The sequence below is a fragment of the Trifolium pratense genome, linkage group LG6, assembly GCF_020283565.1.
Source record: "Trifolium pratense cultivar HEN17-A07 linkage group LG6, ARS_RC_1.1, whole genome shotgun sequence".
NCBI lineage: Eukaryota > Viridiplantae > Streptophyta > Magnoliopsida > Fabales > Fabaceae > Trifolium > Trifolium pratense.
Window position 1 is genome coordinate 11,678,215 of NC_060064.1, and position 27,116 is coordinate 11,705,330.

Genomic DNA, 27,116 nt, shown 5'->3' on the forward strand with positions numbered 1-27,116 from the left:
CCCGTGCAACGCACGGGTTTACCCCTAGTACTATTTAATACTCCATCCGTGACAATATATAAGCAAAAATTACTTTTTTAGGTTCATTGCATAATTAATGTATCTGACCTATAATATAGACTAGATACATTGAATATGGAATGAACCTAAAAAGATGATTTTTGTTTATATATTGTCACGGAGGGAGTACATGAGAATGAAGGAAAATAATTTTGCATGATTTGTCAAATACATAAAATTTTAATTTTGGTTTAATGGTATAATAATTTTGTTTTCATCCTTTCTTTTATGGGTTAAATATGTTTTTTGTTCCTATAGTTTTCCATAATTTTTATTTTAGTCTCTGAAGATATTTTTCACACTTTTTAGTCCCTGAAGTTTTTTACTTCAATGTTTTTAGTCCCTACTTTTCATTCAACTCGTGCGTACCATTTGAATTTTTTTTCCGGTCATGATTAGTGCATTATATGAATATTTGTATCAAAAGTTTAAATATTTTTAACAAAAGATTAATTAAATATGATTTTTTTTTTGTTTTTTGCACATAAATAATTCATCTTATGTTAAAAAATTCTAAATTTTTATCGCGGTTGTTCTTATAATATTATAATCATGAATACAAAAAATCATTCAAAAATGTGAAAGTATACATGAGTTGAATGAAAAGTATGGACTAAAAACATTGACTAATGAAACTTCAGGACTAAAAAGTGTGAAAATAAACTTCAGGGATTAAAACGAAAATTCTGAGAAACTACAGGGACCAAAAACATATTTAACCCTTCTTTTATTTAATTAATATTTTTTAATATTTAAATTTACAAACCAAAAATAAAATTCTCAATTTTAGATTAAGTTAAAAATTAGTCTTAATTGCACATTTGGTCCCTTATGTTTATTTTAGGTTTTAAGTTGGTCCCTTATGTTTATTTTGTTTTAAATTGGTCCCTCATGTTTTAAAAGTTTAAAGTTGGTCCCTCATGTTTTTTAAAAGTTTCAAGTTGGTCCCTCAAGTTTCTAAAGTATGAATTAGTTAGTCCTATAAAGATGATTAAATAGGGATTAACTAATTCAAATTTTAAAAACTTGGTGCTCCAACTTGAAACGTTTTAAAACATAAATGACCAACATGAAACTTTTCAAACATAAGGGACCAAATTGAAACCTAAAATAAACATAATGGATCAAATGTGCAATTAAGCCTAAAAATTAATACTCGATTATTAAAGTTTGATATCTAGTTAGCAAAATATTTAATATAGTCCACAAGTCCTATTTCAACTGACAAAAAATATCGAAATTATTAGGCCGAACGTCATGACTGGGGCTCAAAACCCGACTATCTCACCTATATGAATTTATGAGATTTTATATTTAGGAATTACTGTAGGTACTAGGTAATACTCCTGTAAGTCAATTTTTTTTGTGTTAAATATGTTTTTAGTCCCTACATTTTGCCCTATAGTTATGAATAGTTTATATATTTTTTTTATGGTGAAAAATTAAAGTCCTACATTTTTTTCCGTTATTAAAATTGGTCCTTGCCGTTAATTTTTTTTAACATAATACTTATGTGGCATAGCTAGCCAATAACGTGATGACACGTGTCTTCTTTCCCATAATTATTTTTTTCCAGCAAAAGTCAATTTTTTTGGTACATAGAGTCAAATGTGATTTTTGTACTACTTTTGCCAAGAGAAAATGAATGTGGAGGGTAGGAGTCCTATTGGTAGACTAGAAGAAGGGCAGTTAATGAAGCAAAAGAAAAAAAGAGCCATTGAGAATACATGTACCGCTTTGTCCGTGAGGATCTATTTTTTCAAGACAGAAATACTGTGTGTCCAGATTCATTCATTCATTGATTTTCTCAAACTATTCATTACCATAACCGACACACAATAACTGTCCAATTTTCAAACAAACCAACCCATGAAAATTAAAACCGCTTTCAATGCCTTCTCATTCGCCATTTCCATTTCCATTACACATAACATGACATGTCATCACATTCACCACTAATATACCATCATACCAATACCATCAGATTCATACACCCCCCAAATTTTCTTCCTGGTTAGTATCTTCTCACTCTCTCATTCTCTCTCTAAAGTCTCTTTTTTGCATTATGGGTTGTGTTTTTTTTTTTTTTTAATTACTTGTGTCATTTGTCAAAAAACTGTATGAAATTATAATTTTATTTAGATTAGGTGATTGATGTCTCTTTTAATCCTTATTTATTTCACATGTGCATGTAATGAAATAATCAGATATTACAAAGGAAAAAAAGGGTAGGTAGGTGATGATTAGTAAATTGAAATTGTCTTTGGAATGGTGGGTCGGGTGGATCTTTTGAAACTTCATAAAATGCCATGCAATTCAATCACTATGTAGCTATGCCAGCAATATTTCAGTTTTCATATCAGAAAAGTAAAGGTTAATGAGGGATCCACCATTGGTTAATTTGGTTTCATAATCAAATTTATCATAAAGTTTGTTTGTTGCTTGCTGCATAATTGACTGCAATTAAGGTGTTTGTTTGTGTGTGAACCCAAAAGCGCTTAGATGATGACGCGAATCTCTTCTATCTTAAGTCTTAACTAAGGTCCTGGGTTCGATCCCTTGTTTGGGCATGCAACATCGTTAAATTGAGTTTGCCGCCCATTTGGGTCCCACAAGGCTCGAGGGATTGGTCTCTGCAGTTGCGCGCAGCAGATACCTGGTTTACAAAAAAAAAACGTGTTTGTTTGTGTGTGTAAGAAAGTGAAAGGGTCCCATAAGCCATCTGGTTATTGCATGGAATCTTGTTTAGGAAGATTGTTTGAAACTTGAGTGTGGATTTTGTTACATATCGACTTTGATGCCCTCCTTTTCTTCAATATTAAGATTAAGATATAGTTGTTTATAAAGGCGCAATTTTGATCACCAATCATGATTAAAATTTTGTCTTTATCTACCTAATAGAACCATAGTTCATCTTATTTTTCATAAACAAAGGAATAAGGATCCAAATTGGTACATCCGTATGTTATGCCCAACTTATTTCCTTGATTTTAGCCTTAAAATATTTCATCCTGATCTTTATGCAAAAACTTTTAGAAGTACAATGTATCTAGACGCTGATTATGTGAAACATGTCATATTTGTTAATTGATACAAACAAGTGAGTGTGATGAGACACAATTCCACTAATATCTCTATAATTGGTGTATTGTGACATGCTTTCAACTGTGTAGCACTGCTGTAATGCTTGTCCATATGAAGCACTTGCAAACGTCTTGATTAGTTGTATTATTATCGTGCTTGTATATTCTAGATTCTCTCTTATGTTTTGATTCTGCAGGAATCGATGATGAAATGCTATTGATTTCTTAATATCGGTGAACAGGTAAAACTAGTGAAACTGTTTCAATGGCAACTCTGAGCAATGCTACAAATATCTTTTGGCAAGATTGTCAACTCGGAAAACCTGAGAGGCAGAAGCTACTTAACCAAAAGGGATGTGTTGTATGGATTACTGGACTCAGTGGATCAGGTTCGTATCGTTAGGCTTATTGCATACATTTTTCAGCATTGGCCCCAAACACCCTTTTAGTTTTTGTCACGGGAAACATTATCATATTCTTGTTGTTTGTGAATTTTATGCTTTTTATTATATTTTAGCTGGTCCCCAAATTTAACAATCCCCTTTAAGTTGACATGATCGACAGGATACTATTGCATGGTAACTGTAATTTTCCATGTGTTTTCAAGTCTATATTTTGTTTCATTCTTAACGAAAACGTTAAATTAAATGAACAAACAAAAAGCTTTGCAACTGATTGCAAAAAGAATAGAGAAACATGGAAGACTAAAAAAAACCTTAAACTACAATACACAGATGCTATAGTTCATTCATTATTTGTGCTTGATATTATCAAATGAAAGGGTGCCAAACTTCCAAACTCTCAAGTTTTTTCACTTATTCCACCCATTACCTTTAACTTCGCATTTATGACATACTGCATTCTAGCTCTTTTGCAAGTGACTTGTGAATATTAGGAATTAGGAATTGAGGATACCCGAAACTGATGCATAGTGTTTGAAATTCCTTTGTATGAGTGTATGTGTAATGTGGTTCCCACTTCCCTCATGCTGTGCTGATTGTATTCTCAAACTGTTCAGGAAAAAGCACGTTGGCATGTTCACTAAGCAGTGAACTGCACTCAAGGGGAAAATTATCTTATATCCTTGATGGAGACAACCTTCGGCATGGACTTAACAAGGATCTTGGTTTTAAAGCAGAAGACCGCACTGAAAATATTCGCAGAACTGGTAAACTTTCTCCAAAAACAAATTGTGTAAGAGAATAAATAAGAGGAGAGAACTTGATCGTCAGTTTTAACTTGTTAATTATTTGGTTATCTTATCTGCCAAGTAGAGTGATATCAAGATTCAATAGTCTAAACTGGCATGGGTGATGAATATTAAATTTGTTATTAAAAAACGTATATATTTGAATCAAACTCAAAAGGATGAAATGTCTTACATGTTGCACTGTTATCTTGGTTTTTTTGATGCAGTTTTTTTTCAAAAGTTGAATTGTGGAAATTAATATCTATTGTGCCGTACTCAGGTAGATGTTTTAGTAATAGATGGCTGCTCTTCGTGCCCCCCTCCCCTCTCCTGCATCACTAGAAAAACACTACCGGAAGATATCTCCCGGTAAGATTTGCTCTACCAGAAGGTATCTTCTGATGGATGGGGCGACATGGGGCAAATTCTATTCAATTTAGGGGGGGCGGAGAGCAACCATCTCAGTAATTACTTGTTCATATGTGAAATTGTGATGTCTACCTACTACCTACATATGATCCATATATCATTGAAATTGATGAATATGCATTTTCTGAGGCAATAATACTGGTTGTAGACAGTAGTTATATGGCTAGCTGGTGTGCATTTGAAAGTATGATGCATATAAGTATTCCAATGTTTTACTGAAATAATCTATTTAATTCAGGCGAAGTGGCAAAACTCTTTGCTGATGCTGGCCTAATATGTGTAGCCAGTCTGATATCTCCTTATCGAAGAGATCGGGATACTTGTCGTGCCATGTTGCCTGATTCCAATTTTATTGAGGCAAGACTCCTTTAGTTATTTCTTGTCATTTCTGAGAGTTAGTCTGCATGATATTTGATATCGAATAGTAATTACAGGTCTACATGAACATGCCTCTATCATTGTGTGAGGCAAGAGATCCAAAAGGCCTCTATAAGCTTGCTCGTGCCGGAAAGATCAAAGGTATGCTTTTGTAATTCATTTTACTAGAGGAAGCTTCCCCCCACCCTTCTAAAAAACAAAGAGCTTCACAAATCTTTAGTTAACTTGGCCTTCAGCTTATGGTGACTGGCATCAACTGAATTTCACAATTAGCTGCCAAAATGTTTTATGCCATTAACGCGATTAAAGGTTTCAAATTCTAATGAATATCGTTAACATAGTTCAGAACCTACAATGCATCTTAGGTTAAATAGTGAAATATTCTATCCTGCATTGCCTATTGGATAATGTTCCTTTTAAATTCAAATGTGTCTAAAACAATGCTTAGAATAACTTATTGAATTCTAAGTGCTTAAACTATTTTCATATTTGACTTCTACCATCTCCCAATTTTTGTACTAATTGTTTAATTGCATAGGTTTTACCGGCATTGACGATCCATACGAACCACCCTTAAATTGTGAGGTACATTATGTTTCACAGTGCTACTAAAATTCTTTACATGAATAGATGGATATGTTTTAACATGATTCTCTCATTTTTCAGATTGAAATTAAGGAGGATAGTGGAGTTTGTCCCACACCATATGTGATGGCAGGAAAAGTTGTTTCTTACTTGGAGGAGAAAGGATATCTTGAATGTTAGGGAAATATTCATATATCTAATGTTTGATTTTGTAATGTCTAATGTTTGTTCTAGTTGAAGTTGAAATCCTAGAAAGTTTGGTAGTAGGAGGCAGTGTTGAGAGGATGAGTGGATTTGTAAAGATATATTTTATTGATGAAAGATTAAGTTCATGATGTTTTTCAAGGTATATATGATATTAGTTTTCTTTGCGATGTTGATTATTGTGGTACTAGGAAAATAAATTACAAAGTTAATGGAAAGACTTTTAATTGACATGCTTCAATTTTAGGAAGGATTGTAAACGATTTTCTGAGCATCGTTAATTGGTGGTTGAAATTTTATACTTATATTATGATAATGATATTTTTATTAATCTCATAGTATGCTGCCTCTCACTTACTATCTTTTCTCATTCAGGAGGAAAAAAAAATAGAGAGGATCCAAATCCTCATGAAATAAGCACAGACAACAAATTTGAAAGAATTTCAAAATATAGAGACAAAAATAAATTACATTTTTGAGACTTTGTCCAATGTGGATAAGCACTTTTATTTATTTATTTATATATATTTTTCGCTGTTAAATCAATATTCAATAAGTTGCATTATATTATATTTGATCAAATTGTATAATTTATTGACCTAAGAGCACCATTATCCCAAAACTCAATATGAGTTCTTTAAGTGGGTCATATTTCATTCTTTATATTATTTTACACTTTTCAATTATTTAAGCAACTCAACCACATTTCTCAAATATCCATACAACTCATCAAAAACTCTTAAATGAGTCCTATTGGGTCCCACATGTTTTACTCATTTATATTTTACAATAATATATAAAAATGTATTTGAATTAAAATTCTTTGATGAATTTGAAACAAAGTAAAATTAAAAACATATAAAAATATATTAAATAACACAATACATGATACAAATAACTTAATTATAAAAAAATACATTAAAAGAAATTCATAAACATAAAAATAAAATACATGAAAAAAGATAGATTTAAAATGTTTTTCAATTGTTGTTGTCGTGCCCAAAACGTTCCCATATATGTTCTATCAAGTCTTGTTGAAGTTGTCGATGAATTTGCTTATCACGAACATCAAATCTTCTACGCATGAACTCTTGAAAATCAATATTAGAATTATTCGGTGGTGCACTCGAGCCGGGTTATTGATCAAAAAATTACATAGATTATTTTATTTTATTTTACGCATCAAATCTTCATAGATTATTTTTCTATTTTATTTTATTATTTTATTAATTTTATTAATAAAAAAATGTTACATAGTGATTTATACCAAACATAATATTACAATAGGGGATATTGATCAAAAAATAATCTACATGGAGGTATTAAGCAAAAAATAACTTACACGGAGTGGGACATACATTTGTAGATTTTATTATATAAAAAATACGATAAATATCAATTGAAAGTAAGGAAAGTAACAATGATTTTATATATAAAAAAAGAAAGAATTAAAAGTAATAATATCATGTATTACTTTGTTTTTATTTTCCAAACATCACTGTAAGATAAACAAATAGATAAATTTTTTAAAATTTGCACCATTAACAAATGAGATATGCATAAAAAAAATGATATAAATTTTTTTTTGTGTCAAGCAAATGATAAATAATTCTACTGTTCATTACACAAATGTGAAATTTTTTCACACGGGGACATGTGCTAAAATACTCCAGAAGAAAACAAATGTCTAAAGGAGACGATTAAGAACTAATATATATTAACCGTTAGATTAGTTTTTGCTTAATGACTTTTTTTTATGAAAATAAAAGAACAAATATACGAACATGTGGGTTGGGAACGGGGAGTGAAGTATCACTATCCGTTCTACCATTTCTCCTTAAAATATCCAAAATTTGGATCATTTATTATATTTAAATAAATTATTACATTAAATATAAAATTAATTTTACAAATAATTAAAAAAACCACAAAATATTGAAAATTTAATAATCCATATTTTTCATGTGTCAAAAAAATATCTATATTTTTCATTGAACATTAACCCGTATAAATACCCGTGCATTTGCACGGGTAAGTTATACTAGTTTGATGAAAATAGATTAGACGCAATTAAGATCAGTGTAGTCCGCGTGCAATAAATTTTTTAGTACCGTCGATCAAGATCAAACCATTTAATTTTTAATGTAATTTTTTATTTAATATAAAATTTGAAAGTTAAAATTTTAGACCATATCTCTTTTTGGGGTCCCCTAATATGAACCCCAAATAAAAGGTCCAACAATGACCCCTTTTAATGTAATTTTTTATTTAATATAAAATTTGAAAGTAAAAATTTTAGACCATATCTCTTTTTAATGTAATTTTTTTATTTAATATAAAATTTGGAAGTTAAAATTTTAGACCATATCTCAATCTATCGTGACTACTTCATTTGAATTTTCTTCTTTGTAATTTTTTCTTCCGGTGTTGTTTTACTCCGACTTAGTGTGAAATTGTTTGTTTGATTTCCCTATTGGTACTGACACTGTTTCTTTATTTTACGTTTCGATACAATGTTTGTCTTGTTCAGATTTGTATATTTGCTTCAATCCAAATTCAGTGTATATTCAATAACTCTAGTGTCATCAACATTCCAGATTCAAACACATAATTATTTTGGAAAATTTAATTTTGTGATATCAATTGTTGGATTAAGATAAAATCGTTTTATGTCATTAACTCGAATGATGTGAACCGGTTCACATATATGAATGTTTTTGTTAGTAAAAAAAGAAATATATATATATATATATATATATGTCATTTCTCAATTTGAAAATACTAGTATTTTGAGTTGGACCACCAAACAAACAAACAACAACAACACACAACACAACACGCTTCCATCCATTATACTAGTTAGATCTAACAAAAACGTCAAAGCGAGGAAAAAGTACCACAGATCTTAAGCAAGTGCAGATCGCAAAACGACGAACGTAGAAGAAGAAGAAGAAGAAGAAGAATGGTACTGAACAGCGGCGTGGTGATGAGGGTAGCGCACGTGTCAGCTAGGTTATGTCAATACATAGCGTGCAACCCTGAGAGATTCAGCAGCGACGCCGTTTTGGGTCTCATCTTCTGTCTTCCTTTCCAACGTTTCATCTTCTCCCTTTCCTCCTACCTTGGTTATTCAACTCCACACTCCGATTGAAATTCAATTCAAAATCCAAACAATTATTATTATTATTATTGTATATATTTATTTATATTATACATCTTAATTAGGTTTTTGCTTTTGTTTTTGTGGTGGTTTCATTTGTTTCTCAAAGAACGTTTGTGTTTGTGTCTCCTCCTATGTATTTATTATTTATCCACATTTGATACTTTCTTCCCTGTATAGTACTAGTACCTGGATTTAATTTCGTAACTTGGAAGCATAAGGTGAAAATGTTTTCTATTTTATTTGCAGGCATATCCGCACATTTGTTAGTCTCAAGGAATGATAAAAACTTGTTTGATCTTACACTTTCAAAAATTTTGGTCCATAAGTGTTTGTGTGAAGAGATTGTTAAGAGTTTAATTGTGAGATGACTTTTAAGTATAAGTCAGGTTTGTAGGATTGAATTAAGTTTAACTCCTAATTTTAATTTTAAGATGATATATCAATATCTTTTAAGATACATTGGACCAGGTAGGTACATACAAATATGAGAACATCTATGAAATTAAATGTTGCAATACAAAATGGAGCTGATTTGAAATCGATGATGATGAGTCAGAATAAGCTACGTACTTTTTAAGAATTTTCTCAAGTTAACGGAAGATCTTGAGAGCACGATTCATGTAGTACTTATGAGTCATGATACAAAACAAAATACTAGTAGTTTGTACGTGTGTTTGGTTCTGCGGCGGAGAGAATTGATTTTGGCAGAATTGATTCTGTAAAATTGATTCTGGCCAAAATTGATTTTAAGCTGAAGTGGTTTATGTTTGGATATATTCATGAAAAAGTGAGTTGAACAAAAAAATTGAGTGTAAAAATCAATTCTAGAATCAGAAGCTACGATTTATAGCTTCAAGTAGAATCAATTCTGGAGGCAGAATCAATTCTACTTTTGAGAAACCAAACAAGTCAGAATCAATTCTACACGTCCAGAATCAATTCTGGATGCTCCAGAATTGAAACCAAACATAAAATTCACCTATTGAGACAGAATCATAGTGAAAAATATGTACAATATAATAACCTCCAAATTGTGTTACCCTTTTATGACATGATTTTGCCGATATCTTTTTTAATCGCTTGTATTCATTTGTAATTTCACCTAATAATAACCTCTCTCGTCTTTCCAAAAAATAGTATTGTATGGTCCTGCATTTTATAAAATTTTACAATATTTTCTCAACATTGAATTTGGAATTTATTTTTGACAATGTATCATGTGAATAATGAATTCTGTAAGTCACAAAGGTGATGTGGTAATGTATATGTGGATCAAATTTTATTATTTTATTTTTTTATATAATTAAGGTATAGGTTAAAAAATAAAACTTAAAAGGAAATAAAAAAGTAGCTCATGAAATGAAATACTATAAAACAAAAAAAATTGAGAAAGAATAAAAAATAGTAGAAGAAAGGGAATATCTGGTGCAGTTGTTGTTGTTGTTGTAGTGTTCCGCAAGATGAAGACTATGGTGACGCCATTGACAAGGGTCTCTACATATTTTCGCCCAATTTCCCATAATGCCCTTCCTTTCTCCCCCAAACCACGCAACACTTCATTACCTAACTCCTTCACCTTCACCTCTCCCACTCCCACTCTTTCAATGGCTGCTTCTTCCCAATCCACTGCTCCGGTATCTTCAAATTTTGAAATTTGCACTAAATTATTTGAATTTGTTTATTTATTTTCTGTTTTCTTTTGCTCAATCATATATATTATTGTTTATTCAATCAATTGATGAATGTGATTTCTGGTTTATGAATCAGGTTGCGTCATCGTCATCTGGTGATGTTAACATAAGAAAAGATGATATCTTTCAATTAATTCAGGCTCATCAGGTATTTTGACTTTTAAGCCACTTTTTTTAATTGATTCTCTGGAAGCACTTATGGAAAAAATAATTAATGAATGTGATTAAAAGATAAAAACTTTATAGTATAAGCTTAATTGGTTAAATTAGTCTTCATCAATTTTTGTAGAAGCTCACTTATTTAACTTTTTGATTAGTTTCTACTTTCTGTCAATTTAGAACCTGTATCATTTAACATCTCTACGAATATCTATAAGTTTATAAAAAAGTTTCTGTAAAGTGTAGAATTATATGGTTTTTTTAATTGTGAAACTATGATAAACCAGAAGCTAAAATCCGATACTTGTAGTTTAAATTTTGTATGTGTCTTTTTAGGAAGATTGATTGTATGTTAATGAGGTTATTGCTGCAGGAAAAAGCTGCAAGACTTCCAGCAATTGAAGAGATTCGAACTGTCCTTGATCGGAGTCTACGTGGTACGCTCTCCACATTCTCGAAGGTAACAGATTGTTTTTAACCGTCTCCTGTGAAAATTTAATGATTATTGTTGAGTGTAATTCATGTGATGCAATCGTCTTTTTTATTTATTTAAACTGTTATGGTATGGTAGCATATGGCTATTAACTTTCCTGGTCCGAGATAGATTTCACTAGGCAAAAGCAACGAAAGTATCTTTAAGAATTACAAATGCTGGGATTGGTCGAATAAGAGAGACATGGAGAGATAGAAATTTGCTTGTTTGGAAGTTTAGTTGCAGACTTCTGTTCTTGTCCCAACTATCAGGTTATCGTGGTACTGCGAGCACCCTTCCCTATCAGCAACAACAATAACTACAAACAAAATAGTAAAATTCATGCTCCATAGAGCCAGTAAATTGAAATCTTCGCTGGTAGCCTTTATGATCATATCTTTGGCATATAATTTTGTTTTAGTATTTATTGGCAGACAACTTGATTGCCTTCTTCTCATTTAGTTTATTGATTTTTGACGTGCAGAAGTATGGCGGTTATCCATCAGGATCTATGGTTGACTTTGCATGTGATGCAGATGGATGTCCTATATTAGCATTGAGCGACTTGGCAGTTCATTCGAAGGTTTTGTTTCTTCATTTTCTTTTTCTCATCTTAAAACATCTTATATTGTTAATAAAATGATAAATAAAAAATAATTTAAAGTTTTGTGAGAAATAGGAATTGGCATTCAATTTGTGAACTTGTATAAATTGCCATCCAGCACACAGTATCGAATTTGGCTTGTCAAATGCCACAAATTCAATTTCAAATCCCATTTATGTCCTCAGCCAGCACACAGTCATTTTACAAATATAATTCTTCCTTATTCAAGCCTTATCTTTATTGTGTATAAATACTTTAGCCGGATGAGAGGAAATCCTTCATCAGTGGTTGTGAACAGGGGCGGACCTGTTCAAGGCATGGTGTGGCTATAGCCACACCAGCCCAAGCCCATATTTTTTTCAAAAAATTAATAAATTATTTTATAAATTATTTTAAATTATTCTTTATACATATTCATACAAATATTAATGTAAATATTAGTTTAGAGTTTATTATTGATGATTGTAAGTCTCTCGTACACATATTAGTTTAAGTATTAGTGAAAATATATGTAGTATATTGGGTAAAATTAGTAATTGAACTATCATATAATGACATAGAAAATATATATTTAATTAATATTTAACTTTTTCAAGTAAGATAATATAGGTAAAATTGGAATAAAAATTAATAAGTTTTAAGCTAATTGATAAGCTAGTATAATTTTGGATTCTATATATTTTGGTTCAAAGTAGTATTTTGCGAAGCATCAAACAATAATGATATGCATGAATTTTTTTGAATATAAATTTTGTGATTTTTTGGATATAGTTTGTTGGTTTCGTTTTTTGAATAGAAATCCTCTGGTTTGTTTATTTGTTGTTGCTCTTTTTTTGGTAGTAATCTCATATATTGTTTGTTGTTTAACTAAGCTATCAAAATAATTTTTTTTTCCATTAGTGCCTAAGCTTTTTAGCCCCACTAGTAATTTATGTCTGGGTCCGCCCCTGGTTGTGAATGACCGATTTTTCTCAATCTTTATGACTTGCTCCTGCGGAACCTGATGAGAACGCCTTTTTCACTACGAACCAATTAAATGATTGCTTCCATTGCTAAAGAATATTGTTTTCTGCACTTTGCAGGACTTAGCTGCTAATCCTAAATGTTCAGTGCTTCTCGCTAGAGATCCTGAAGATAGGACTGATTTGGTGATCACTTTACATGGTGACGCTGTCTTTGTAAGTTACTATCTTCTATTCAATTCCCAGTAGTTATACATTATTTCTTTTTTATATTTTCATTTCCTTTTACTATTGTTTATTAATGATTGGATTTTACATAGTTATTAAATAACAGAATCATTATATGAAGGGGCAAAAATTTAAATGTCGTCCTGAAATTATATTCAGGTACCTGAAAAGGATAATGCGGCCATACGAGCTGCATATTTGGCAAGACATCCCAATGCATTTTGGGTAACTTTATTCATCATTCTTCCTTGCAACTTATTTTATTCTCTTCTGCTTGTTCTAGAATTAACAACTACTCATATTGAAGGTTGATTTTGGAGACTTCCGATTTGTACGAATTGAACCAAAAGTTGTACGATTTGTGTCAGGTGTTGCCACTGCTTTGTTAGGATCAGGAGGTTTGTTAACTTGCTAATCTTGCCGGTTCATTTTGCTGTAAATGCTGGGATATGTTTGGAGGGGAAGGGACAGTTAACTTTTCATATTATTAAACATTTCCCTTATCCCTTAGAGGAATAGAATAAAATATTATCATGTTAACCTAGGATTAGAACCAGATGGATTGAAGGACTATTCATTATACTGATACCTTGGAGGATATGATTTTTTTTTTTGTGTGGCTGTCTGGATGCAATAAAGTAGGACAAAGCTTTTCTTATGTGAGCTTCTCTTCAAGTGAGCAAGAGTGTATAAACGTCAAAATCAAAACATAACCAAAATAATGAGATCATTTTTATCTTTAAGCTGGGGATTTCTTGATGCTAGCGTGGTGTGTTCAGCATCATACTGCATCATAAAAACTGTCTTTCAAGTCAATTGCTTTGATTGAGAACTGTACTTGTTATCTGGTTTTTGAATAGCATTATATATAAGGAATCCTTGCATTTTAAAATGAGCATGCATCATCACTGTCCCACTAGTGAATTTCTTGTGTATTTTCTGTATTATCTATTAGAAACAATATTATCACGCTTATTTTTTTTAACTTCGACTTCAGAGTTTAATGGAGATGAGTACAAATCTGCAAAAGTTGATCCCATAGCTCAGTTTTCTAAGCCAGTAGCGGTAATGATCTCTAACTGATATCATGTATAATGTATTACATGTCTACAATTTATTTCTTAAACTGCCATTTTTTTCCCTCTTTTAATATAAATATTGCTGTTTGACAGTCACATATGAACAAAGATCATGGTGAAGATACTAAAGCGATTGTGCAGCACTGGACCTCAGTTCCGGTATGTAACGTTGCCTGTTGTACAATATATAGTATCAGCAAGAAAAGTGACACTTTATTTCAACTGTTAATATCATGGAATTTTCTTTGTTAAGCCTGTATTCAATATGATATGATAAGCGGGCATAAAATCCATATGGATGACTATGGTACCAAATTATATTCTGTGGGGGAAGGGGCTGATGATCTTTGGCTTCAATGTTGACTGAATTGATTATATGCAGGTGGACTTTGCTGACATATTAGATTTGGATCGTCTAGGTTTCAATGTTAAGGTATTGTTGCTCTTATGTTTTTAATATCAGTTATTCTTTCAAGGCTTAATTGCATATTTGGTCCCTTATATTTATTTTTGGTTTCAATTTGGTCCCTTATGTTACATTTAGAAATTAATCTCACACTGTAAATAGAAATTTGTCTAAAAGGACTAACATGAAACTTTTTAAACGTAAAAGACCAAATTGAAACCTAAAATAAACTTAAGGGACCAAATTGAATGTCTGATCTTTCTTTTACTATTTTTTTAGTTTTGAATTTGTACCTTTCATTTAAATAAATTTTTTTGTAGGCTGGTTATCAGGGAGATATTTTCAAGCTCCGTGTACCTTTCCCTCGACCTGCAGAAGATAGAAAGTAAGACATCATATTTGATATGAATTCCCGTCTCGTGGAGAAAACGACACATCTGAATTAATTAGATTAAATTTGGTGCTGTTAAGTTTCAGATAACAATTTTCTCTGTTATCATCTTTTTGGGGATCCCATTGTCTTCGGTTTGCAGTTTGCACCATGTTGGTTGTTTTTATAAACAATTCTGCAGATAAGTAACCGTTAACTGCTTTCCTTTTAGGGACGTTAAGACTCTCATTGTTGAGATGCTCCAAGCTGCTAAGCCACAAGTGTGATTGAATACTACATAGATCAAAGATGGAGAGGTACTGATCCAAAACTCATCAAACTTGAATTCAACTGACGCACTTTTTGTCTCCAAGATTCATCATTTTTTTTCATTCAGAAATTAATCTCTTATAAATTCTATTCAAAGTTACCAACTCAGTCGTGGATTGTAATAAAGTTTGCTAAATGTCAAAAAAGTAGTGAAGGAGCCACTTAAAACATGAGATTGTATGAGAAGATTTCTATTCTAATCCCTTTCTATTTGAAATGCTGCAGCTTCCTACCGGTCATCCATCTGCTGGGGCCTGGGGAGGACAAGTAAATAATATAGTTATATTTCCAATATATACAATGACAAGTCAAATAGTTTACTTTGTATACTTTCGCGTATTAGCGATTTGTTGCGGGGTAACACTCATAAAATGCAGACATTAAAATGGTGTAAGATTAATTGTCTCTCAAAGACACACATCTTTGTACATAATGATCATAAGATCTTCCTCCAGGTTTATTTTGTTGAATAAGAATTGAGACAGTTTATGAATAATCCTTTAAGAAATGACATGAAATTTTTTACTTGGCCAGAGCTGGATATTGTGCCAATACAGTTATATTTATGTATGGTTAAATTTATGAGTTGAAAGACTATGTATGAACAATATAAAAAGAATTATATACATGTAACTCTATTCGTTAATTCCACTTTTTTTCCTGCAAATTTATGATATTTATTTTTTGACACAGAGGGGATAGTTGATTACTGCGCATGATGAAAGATCATTGCGTTGAAAATTATGTCATTTTTGTACAGCACGTTTTCAAAAAGTTAGCAAATTGAAAATGGCACCTTACAATGTGGAAAAAACACACGTTTGTATAGCTGTCTTCAGAGTGTCAATAAAAGTCTTTTTATTATTATTATTTTATTTTATAAAATTATTTACTCTGATAATTTTATGATCAGTAATTTGTTTTGTTAAGTAGCCAACGTATAATTTTTCCAATGTGAAAAGGTCAATTTTTGTATTTAGTAGTGTAAAGTGATAAACAATAATTTGTCCATTTTTTAATCCACCAAAGAACTTGAGTGGTTGATCTCTTGTCCCATTGTTGTGTATGAAAACAAAAGCCAACCAAAACCAAAAAGAAAATATTGGTTTCCCTTCTTATCAATTTCTGGTTCTGGTGATGCCTCAAGTACTTTATCTAGATGATTGAACAAATCACAACCGTCTGTTTCTTATTCATTTTTCTAATGTTCACAAAGAAATATAAATGTACAGAAAAGGAGACTTTTAATTGCATCACCTTTCACATGTTACAACTGCTTTCAGATATTGTGCATGCTAACTGCAGCATGATGGATCATTGAAAGTTTGGTGGTACATTCTTGTGCCTTTGTTGTTTACAGACTGATTTTATTCGCATTCGGGCGTAGCATATGTTTGATTTATCATTCTCGCAGGTCTATTTAAAATCAGTGAATCTAGAAGCCACAAACTGAAGCTTCACAATTGATGAGCGGCCACGCCGTGGAATTGGACCTTTTCAAACAAATGCTCGGTGTTTTTGAACCGTTTGATCACTTGATCTGATGGTCTAAATTGCACAACCGCGAGGAATGTGATGAGCATACAGCCAAAGGTTCTGGATCAACTGCTTAGCCTAGATTATCATGTTTATCATTGTATGAGCCTTCCATTCTAGAAAGCCAAAACCTCAATAAACACTCTTCTTTGATATCAAAAGTAAAAATGCGATTCATTTGACTCCTTCATTGGTTTGATTTGAAATAAATAACTTTCCAGAAGGTAAATCCAATATTTATGTGCTCATAATGTATAATAAAATAATAATAAATGTAAAGATCAGCAAAATCTTGACTATTTAATAACACATGTAAGCAACTTTGTAAATTTCAACCTTAAGCCAAAAATAGCAATTTGTAGAAGAGATTTCGTGTACTAAATAAATAGTCTACATATATAAATATAGACAATCCACAGGGTATAGTTGGTTCAGCACTTCAGTGATAGTACACAGTTACACACACACACACCATTTCTTTTTAATCAAGATCTCTCTTACACTAGTGCTTAGATAGATTGATAGTAGAAACAACAAAATCATTTAGATTCCAAGTACACCATGATCCATGCTTTATTAGGGGCCTCATATACACTTCTGAAATTATGTACTATATTTTGCCTACTTGTGTCTTACATTAATCTTCAATGTATTTTTTCTTTCCCTTGTTGGTTTTTCATACCCTATCTCTTTAATTGTTTTCTGACAGTCAAAAACCATATGATTTATTACATTAAATCCAAAGGTGGGTCATAGCATATTCATACACTTTCATTTTAGGTCTCTCTTGAAACTATATAGTATTAAAAATTATAGAAAAAGCAAAAATCATGGAAGAGGGTTGCTGAAATATGAAGGTAAGTTGATTATTAATGTATACACACTAGAGAGAAACAAAACAAAACAAACCAAAACTTGTTGGGAATGGAATGGAATAGTATCTTTACTCATCAATTCAATCATCATAAAGCAAGATTAGAGAGAGAGAGAGAGAGAGAGAGAGAGAGAGAGAGAGATGAAGAACAGAAGAAGAAGAATGATAAGTGATGAGAAAATAATTTTCTTCATTGATAGAAATGGATCAAGATCAGATCAGATCTTACTTGTTTACAAAAACATTGAGAGGGAGCTTATAAGCCTTTCCCTACTTGTGAAAGCAAATTTAAATAAACTTGAATCATCATCAACTCAAAATATCATCATCTTCCAAAATATTTAACTTTGTGTATTGTTGTAGATCCTCCCTTCAAATTTTTGCATCAATTCATCATAATCATTCAGAATCACTTTCCACACTCCCCATAGCCTTCAATCCTCTTGGCCTCTGCATCCAAAACCCAAAATTAAATTATTATTTTTTAAATAAAAAAAATTAAAAGATTTTAGGTTTAAACTTCAAACATAAACACAACACCAACCAGCCACTAACCTTCTTGTTACTTTTCTTCTCCCTAACTTCATATCTTTCTTGACACATATCAGTCAACCATGCTCCAGGACTCACCAACTGTAAACCAACACCGAACAAACAAGTGGACAAAGATTAGGTCATGAGAATTAACAAGATCCAAACCCAAATCACAATTAAAAAAAATTAATCACCCAATTTCCACTTTTACCACAACACAAAAACAAAAAATCCATGAAACTTACCAATAAGCTTCTTTGAATAATTTTGGCCCTCTTTTTAGGTCTCTGAGGAAGCTTACAACCTTTCATGGCAAGAAAATCTTCTTCTTTCTCTTTGCTAGAAAGAGTGATGTAAAGTTTAGGCCAAACATGAGCTCTTTCTTCTCCATTGTTAACATCAACGGTGGTGCCTTTACCGTTATCCTCCGCTGACCCCCTTGTTGTATAGTACCGATCTTCCTTCTCCGGCGATGCCGATTTTCTGTTATCTCCCGCCGCCGGCCGTAGAATAGCACCGTCAGAATTCCTGCAAGCCAAAATTTCCATCAAAATCATACAAAAAAAAAAAAACCAAATTTAAGACATTTTCATAGAAATCACAGATCGAATGCCCTTATGAAAAAAAACTCAACAAAGAATAGATTACATGTTTATCGCATCTGGGTATGCAAAAAAACTCAATTTTGACATCATTAATTCATTCAAAAAAAAAAAAATTCCTTCCGGGAGCAACGAAAAAAAAGGATTTTTTTCCTTCAAAAAATGGATTTTTTTTCTCTGAGAAAATTTCCCATTAACCAACCAAATGAAAACCATCATCGTTGCATTTTACCAACAAATACAAAAAACCCCATTTTATTTTTCACTGAAAATCAAAGAATGACAAAAATGAAAGTTTTCTCTTTTCAGCAAACAATAAGGGGGCAAAAACCAAATCCCAGATTTTTTTCTTCAGAGAAACCAAACAAAGAAAGAAGATGAAGAAGAAGGAATATGAGAAGATCCATTTGTTATTGTTGTTGTGAACAACCTTGTGAGACGATTAGGTTGTTGTTGATGATGATGTGAAGTTTCTTTCTCAGAAAGAGTAACACCAGAACGGCTATTATGATTATCCAATCCAGAATTAAGTTTTCTTCTGATTCCACCACCGTTGAGTCTAGTTGAAATCCGAGGATCTTTCACCCTAACACATCTCAAACGTTTTCTGTTTCCCCACTGCAAGAAGAACTCTGGTTCTGTTGTCTTACATGTTCTTTGGTTCCTCTCTTCTGTCTCCATTTCTGTAACACAAAAGGTTCAAATGTTAACAATATGAAGATACAAAAATCCAATTTTACTTCATGGGTCTGAAACAGATTCAGATAAGGATTGAAGAAAATTTCAGAACATACCAAAAAATTCTTAAGGGATTGCTTCAAAATTTAAGATCTATGCCTCAAAAGAAGACAATCCTTTGCAGAAACTTATCTGAAACACAAAGAGAAAAAAAGGGTCAGAACTCAGAACAACAACAAGAAGAAGATGAGAACAAATCTATCAACAAAAGAGCCTCCTCAAATGAGAAGAAAATTATGAAGATGAAGAAAGAGGCTTACAATGATAGAAATTTGGATTGAGAGAAGAAAAGTATGTGTGAAAGAACAAGATCTTTTTGTTGTTAGATTTGTGAAGTTTGTTCTGAGAATGTTTCTATTGATTTTCTCAGAAACGTTTTTCTGTATGTAGTTGTTTGAAGCAGTTTTAACAAAAACTGAAACAGAGTTTTGAGGGTTATATTGTTCTCTTCTTTCTCTGTTTCTCTCTTTGTTGTGTGTAATGTAATGTAACTCTATGTAATGTGTTTGTGTATTTATCCTTCTTGTGAAGTGATGAGAAAATGAGAGAGAATCAGAGCCGTTGGATTGCTAAGAGAAGGGTTAGGTGATTGATGATCAGAGTTGGAGGGTCCCTCATTCTTGTTTCCTTTTTCACCCTTTTCCTAATTATTGACAAAAATAAAATAAAACAAAAAACAAACTGTTGTTATCGTTTTCTTACAGGCTTTACCTGCCACAGTCTTGGGCTTGGGTTTATTATTGGGCCTAACTTTGGGCCTTAACTTATTTCAAGGCCAAACTTTTATTTGACTCATAGCATACCCATATTTAAATAAGATATTTAAATAAGATGTTTTCTCTTCTGACCCGTATTTTTTTTATACCCCTGAATTTCCAATTTTACCCTTGCAAAAAACTTCGGTTTTTAGAAATCAAAATTTTTTTGCTTTGAAAACAAATTTTGGTTTCTAAAAACCGAAATTTACTTTGAATTTGCACTATAAAAAATTGCGAACCGAATTTTTCTGCAAGAGCAAAATTGAAATATTGGGGATATAAAAGAATCACGGTATCGGGAGAGAAAATATATTTAAATAATGTTTCTTATATAATAAAATAATGGAATTGGTTTTCTAGATTTATTGTGTGAAATATATTGGGTGTCTTAGCCACCAAGATGGTTCTAGTACACGTTTTGGAATTAAAGGTTCATTGATTCAACATATCCTACTACAATATTTTTTCATAGAGATTGATTGTGTGTGAAGTCTATTGGATTGAATATGAGTAGTGACTAAGATGGTTCTAGTTCTTCAACATCCCACATTCTTTTGGAATTTAAGCAGTGGCGAAGCTAACCATATTTTTATGAAGTGGTTAAATATAAAAAATTAAATTAAAAACTGGGTCTGTTTGGTTCAACATAGGGGGAGGGGAGGGGAGGTATTTTAATGAAGGGGAAGGGAGGTGAGGTGAGGGGAGGTAAAATTTGTACTTACACATATGTTTGGTTCAAAAGAAGGAAGGAGAGGGGAGGTGAGAGATTTTAATTAGATATATGTTTGGTTCAAGAGGGGGAATGAAGAGATTTTAAAACTAATTTACTTTTTTATCCTTATAATTGTCATGTAGTCCGACAATTTTATAGCTACTTGGTGCGAATTAACCTATATATCCACAATATTTTCTCAATTTTTATGATTGATCTAACCCAAAAATAATATTTATAAGTTTAAATTACATATAAATATATTTAAAAGAATTTTTTGATAATTATTAAAAAAAAACCTTGTACTAATACTAATATTGTACAAAAAAAAGTAATATTTATTTATAAGTATAAAGATCTTGTACTAATACTAATATTGTAAAAAAAAAACTCTTGTATTATAAGTTATAACGTAAACTTAATGATATTTTAAAAAATATAATAGTGCATATAAATACTAATATGATGCGGGTACAAAGTAAGTAACAACGTTGATTTTCTATAAAAAAACATAACAACGTTGATTCAAAAAATTATATGAACTTTACAAGATAACAATGTAATACAAAAAAAATTAGCACAACAATTTATGAATATAAAAAGACATGCGTAACAATCAAAAAAAGTTTGGAAAAAAAATTTTAGAACTAAAAAATGGATAATTTTGGCATTTTAAAATAATTATGAGGACAATTATGTCAAAATAATTAAAATAGTAATGATATCTTTCTCCTTCCCTCCCCTCCCCTCCAAATCCCCCCAATTTGGGGGGAAGCAAAAATTGGGATTTGGAGGTATTTTGCTCACCTCCTCTCACCTCCCCTCCCCTCCTAAAAATTGAACCAAACACAATTAATTTAAAATATTCCCTCACCTCCCCTCCCCTCCCCTCCAAAACCCCCGAACCAAACAGACCCAATAGTCTAATTAATTCCATAACCAAAAGGATTAACGATATCTTTTATTTACATATAAAAAAAGTGGACTTATATATAAAATGTACTTAAGCATCAATAGAAGTTGTACAAAAAAAATAGTAACAAAGGAAATGAAAAGTAGTAGTAGCTATTTATGAGAATTGAACTCGATGATTCCTCAAAGATTCAAATTCATCCATAATTGAATCTTAGCTAAACTAAACTGACAAACTTCACGTTCTCTAGAAAATTAGACGACATCATTGAGTTATTGAAGAAATGATTTTGTAGTAGAAACAATATGCACTGCATTTAAAATATCTTGATAGCGTGATTGCAATACCTTACAAAGAATATTACTGATTGACATGATCTCAAATTCTCAATCATCAAATGTTGTATGAAAATAAATTTATTTACACATTATCAGAAGATATGAGAGACCCAAAATCAAAATCTTCAAATAATATTGAGACAATTAGATCAACGGTTTTGTAACCTCTAAGGAACTAAAGAAGAATTACTTACAATTTGAATAGTCAGATATGAAAAAAGCTCATGAGGGAAAACATAACCAGAATAATGAAATGGACTCAAATTTGTTGGAGAAATTGTTATGTAACATGTCTAAGTTGGAAGTTTCACATTATTTAGAAAAATAAAGGTTGAATAACATATAAGTGAGAAATCATTTAAACTTAATATTTTAAAATTTTAGATAAAAATGCGGCGTCAAATCCTCTACATGAAAATGCTTTTGATCCGATGTGAATATTCTCTCGAACTCCCCTCATTACTAACACTTTAGGCCTACTTTTTTTATTAAGCATTTAGGCTTTTTTTTGTTTGTTTGTTTGAAATAGTATATCCATCAAGTTTTTTAATTGTGGACATATATTATTATTTTTAAAAAAAAAATAACTCCCTACCCTTTAATAATAAACTAGCAGGATACTCGTGCGTCTGCACGGGAGGAGCGGCACTATAGAATATTGATTTATTGGTTAATAATAAAATATAAAGGGTGAAAATATAATGAAAAAATATGTTGGTAATTTTTAAAAACTGAATAATGTAAATAAAAAGGAAAAAAAATAAATAAATGTTTTCAATAATTTTTTAATGTTATAAACGAAAAGTAAATATGAAGTTAAAAATCGGGGTGAAATAGTGAAAAATATGTAATGTTTTGGGCTTTGAAACGTGGCTCTGTGAATAGTGTGATTAGTTAATTGTTGTAAACATAAATAAAGTTAATATTCCTTTTATAAGAAGAAGCAAATTAGGTTGGAAAACAATTGTGGTAAAGTTGATTGCGGCGAGAAGTTACTACAGATTTTATGGAAATCTCCTCTATTGCCTCCAGATATTTGAAGAATAAGATTTCAGTTATTGATTAGATAATTTTTGTTGGTTGATTTAATAAATGTATATGATATGTGACACTCTAAATTTAAATGTTTCAAATATTTATGGAGAATGAAGAGAATGTAGTTTATAATGAAAGTAATGGTGTTTGAACCCCTATGATTTTTATGTGGGAACAAACAGTTTGTAAATATGAAGGCGAAAGACATGGTGTGATTGTAAGAAATTTTGTTTTGAACAAATTGTGATGTATAGTTTATAATCTATTTTTAAAAAATTGAATATTATTATTTGTGGGTTGTTTCAGGAATTTCCAAAGCGTGTAGTGTTTGCTGAATGATCAAATGTTGATAATATTGATTGGCGAAACAAATAATAAGTCATATGAATGTGATGTTGAGACTGTTAATGGTGGAAGTAATGAGAAATATGTGGCTAAAGGATGATTCGAATGTTTGGAAGATATGAGATTGAAAGATGGGGATAAATTGTTGTTCATTGTTGAAAATCTCCCGACGAAGATGTATATTCATCTTCTTGTATGGGATTGATGTAATATTTATTTATGTTCATCTTTCTGTATGGGATTAACTAATAATTTGTTTTTTTTTAAAAAAACAAATGCTTAGAAATTGATGTAATCTACTGCACTTATTTCTTATATTTTCCTTTTGCTCTTTAGAATGATTATCCTATAATTGGCAAGTTGTGAGGTACTTTTGTTGTTTAGCCTTTTTAGATTATGAGAGAAGTCAATTTAATTTGCATCCTGCTAGTTTTAAGGTGAATGAAATAAAAACATAATAAAAGTTAATTACTAATTTTTTATTTTTTATTTATAAAAAAAAGTCAATTACTAAGTTTGATTGGAAAGTGTAAAACATTACTAAGTTTGTTTGGGTCAAAATAAAAACAAATTAACGTATTTTCAATTTCTTAACCTTTAAATGATTTTTTGATTAAAAAAAAAACCTTTAAAAGATTTTAAAAAGGAAATTAATTGAATTTGTATCTTGCTAGACAGATAATAAAAGTCATTTAGAATTGAAAAACAAACAAACAATGTATTGCATCATGGTTGAAAAACAAACAAACAATGAGGAGGTTTTAAAAATAAAGAGGTACCAGAAGAAGTACACTGCATTAGAACCTAATCAACTTTAAGGTAAGATAAAACCTTATGCCGTTTTTTGGTGTTATTAAGTTAAGATTAAAACTGGATAATTGTTTCAATGTTGCAAATAAAATATAATTAAGTAAAGAGTAGAGGAATATTCATGATTAATTAATAGATAATTACAAAGTTACAAAGTAATGGAACCTAGTGTCGAATATGCTGCCTAGAGTGTTTATTATATTTCTAAACTAAATGTAATTAAGCTGACTAAATATGAAGTACAGAACAAAGGTGTTAAAAAAATATTATTTATCAAAAAAAAAAAAAAATTTACTCAATTAAAGGTTTTTAATTAATGTATTGAATATGAGACATTTTCTATATTGAAATCTTAATTAAATTATCATTGATCCATTGTATAAGATGTATAAATTTCATAAAAAACAAACTAAAAAAAAAAACAAAGGATTACTCCACCACAAATTCAAATAAAAAATAAAACATTTCTTACGAGATTTCAACCACCGCCAAAATATCGTTTTCATTTTATCAAGAAGTACATCCACCGCAACTCCTGTTTGCGTGAAAAACCTACTATTTCTCACCTTATCAAGCCTACTATTTTTCATTTTTCCTATGTCCTTTAATATATATATATATATATATGGGGAGGGATCAAATTACACCGGTGTAACATTTGAGTAATGTTACACCGCTCAATAACGCTTTAACGAATACAAATTTTACAAAATTCACCGTTGGATTGAAAGCTTATATCGTATAGATCATCTATGTTGAATTGTATAAAAATCTAAAATCGTTTGATATGTTTTTGAGATAGATCAAGATTAACGGTATTCAATAAAAATGCATAAACCATTAATCTTCATCGGTCTCAATAACATATCAAACGATTTTAGATTTTTGTAAAATTTAACATGGATGATCTATACGATATAAGTTTTCAATACAACGGTGGATTTTGTAAAATTTGTATTCGTTAAAGCATTATTGAGCAGTGTAACATTTATTAAAATGTTAGACCGGTGTAATTTGATCCCTCCCCTATATATATATATATATATAAGACATGTTCAAAATTTCATATACAATAATAATTTATTTAAGAAAATACTCCTATCAATTTATCATTAAAAAACATAAACTATTTTATTTCTTCTATAATATCAATAATTATAGAGGTGAATACGTAAAAATAACACTTTTCAAACAAATTTAATTTATTACTTGAACCACTTTTCCGAATATCTGTGAATTTTGCTGATGAGTACATTTATGATAAAAGACAAAGAAAGTATTAAGTTAAAGACAACTTTTTTATTTTGTTAGTAGTTTTAAATAGAATATGTCTAATAGTTCAGCCCTTAGATCATCTCAAACGGGATTGGTTATTATACATAAGCTATCTTTATGCACCATGCATAAGTTACTTAGTGCACCCCCCAAATTACTTGTGCACCCCCCAAATTACTAGCACACCCCCCAAATTTCTCATGCACCCCCCAAATTACTTGTGCACCCCCAAATTTCTCATGCACCCCCAAATTTCTCATGCACCCCCAAAATTTCTCGCACACCCCCAATATGACTTTTGCCCCCCAATTTTATTTTTTTGGTCCCCTCCACATTTCTAGCCTAAACCATTTTGTTGTGGGAATGGTTTCAGAGATATGTACTCCAAAACCATTAAGTGTATAAGATGGTTTTAGAGTACAACCCTATAATTAGAATACAAACAATAATTGTGATTTGAAACCATTTAACCAACATAATGGTTTCCAAATTTTTTAAAACCATATAAACACACATAAAACCATTTTACAATACAAATGGTTTCAGTGTATAACTATCTGAAACCATTTAACCAACATAATGGTTTCCAGAATTTTTAAAACCATAAAAACACACATAAAACCATTTTACAATACAAATGGTTTCAGTGTATAACTATCTGAAACCATTTAACCAGCATAATGGTTTCCAGAATTTTTGAAACCATAAAAACACACATAAAACCATTTTACAATACAAATGGTTTTAGTGTATAACTATCTGAAACCATTTAACTGATTTTAAATAATGATTATAATTGTACAAAAAAAAAACAATTATGATTCTAATTATAGGTTGTACTTCAAAACCATCTTATGCACTTAATGGTTTTGGAGTGTATATTTTTGAAACCATTCCCACAGCAAAATGGTTTAGGCTTGAAATATGGGGGGTTAAAAAAAAATTGGGCGCACAAGTCATCTGGGGGTGCGTGAAAAATTTTGGGGGGTGCGCTAGAAATTTGGGGGGTGCGCGAGAAATTGGGGGGTGCATGAGAAATTTGGGGGGTGCACGAGAAATTTGGGAGTGCGCGAGTAATTTGGGGGGTACGTGAGAAATTTGGGGGGTGTGAGATTAGGTGTGAGTGTGTGAGTTGAGATTGGCTAGGATTATTACATGTGGATGCTCAATCTAATGGATGTTATTGACTTATGTACCATGCATAAGGATTACACTTATGTATAATAACTTCTCCCATCTCAAACGATTTTCTTT

The 27,116-nt window shown here is 30.9% G+C and overlaps 3 protein-coding genes across 4 annotated transcripts; 2 read left to right on the forward strand and 1 right to left on the reverse strand.

The window, feature by feature from the left end:
- Nucleotides 1-1,739: 1,739 nt before the first annotated feature.
- LOC123890087 (adenylyl-sulfate kinase 3) lies at nucleotides 1,740-6,069 on the forward strand. Of its 2 annotated transcripts, none has more exons than XM_045939627.1 (7): nucleotides 1,740-2,073; nucleotides 3,386-3,532; nucleotides 4,162-4,311; nucleotides 5,000-5,118; nucleotides 5,196-5,280; nucleotides 5,678-5,724; nucleotides 5,806-6,069. In XM_045939627.1, the coding sequence occupies exons 1-7, from the start codon at nucleotides 1,998-2,000 to the stop codon at nucleotides 5,902-5,904; spliced, it is 723 nt and encodes a 240-aa protein (XP_045795583.1). In that variant the 5' UTR covers nucleotides 1,740-1,997; the 3' UTR covers nucleotides 5,905-6,069. The 2 variants fall into 2 exon arrangements, with proteins under 2 accessions (XP_045795583.1, XP_045795584.1); XM_045939628.1 differs by having other exon boundaries at nucleotides 1,741-2,073; nucleotides 3,341-3,532.
- Nucleotides 6,070-10,452: 4,383 nt separating this feature from the next.
- On the forward strand, nucleotides 10,453-15,925 carry LOC123890088. Its single transcript, XM_045939629.1, has 13 exons — nucleotides 10,453-10,725; nucleotides 10,859-10,930; nucleotides 11,315-11,401; nucleotides 11,898-11,996; nucleotides 13,100-13,195; nucleotides 13,367-13,432; nucleotides 13,515-13,605; nucleotides 14,205-14,272; nucleotides 14,380-14,445; nucleotides 14,669-14,719; nucleotides 15,013-15,077; nucleotides 15,295-15,379; nucleotides 15,618-15,925. Exons 1-12 carry the CDS (start codon nucleotides 10,552-10,554, stop codon nucleotides 15,347-15,349), a joined length of 990 nt encoding a protein of 329 aa, XP_045795585.1. The 5' UTR covers nucleotides 10,453-10,551; the 3' UTR covers nucleotides 15,350-15,379; nucleotides 15,618-15,925.
- A 2,047-nt stretch (nucleotides 15,926-17,972) lies between these two features.
- LOC123890089 lies at nucleotides 17,973-20,179 on the reverse strand. The gene is made up of 6 exons (XM_045939631.1): nucleotides 19,937-20,179; nucleotides 19,733-19,808; nucleotides 19,369-19,621; nucleotides 18,582-18,864; nucleotides 18,358-18,435; nucleotides 17,973-18,252 (listed from the first exon to the last, which is right to left on the reverse strand). Exons 3-6 carry the CDS (start codon nucleotides 19,617-19,619, stop codon nucleotides 18,202-18,204), a joined length of 663 nt encoding a protein of 220 aa, XP_045795587.1. The 5' UTR covers nucleotides 19,620-19,621; nucleotides 19,733-19,808; nucleotides 19,937-20,179; the 3' UTR covers nucleotides 17,973-18,201.
- Between the last annotated feature and the right edge of the window lie 6,937 nt (nucleotides 20,180-27,116).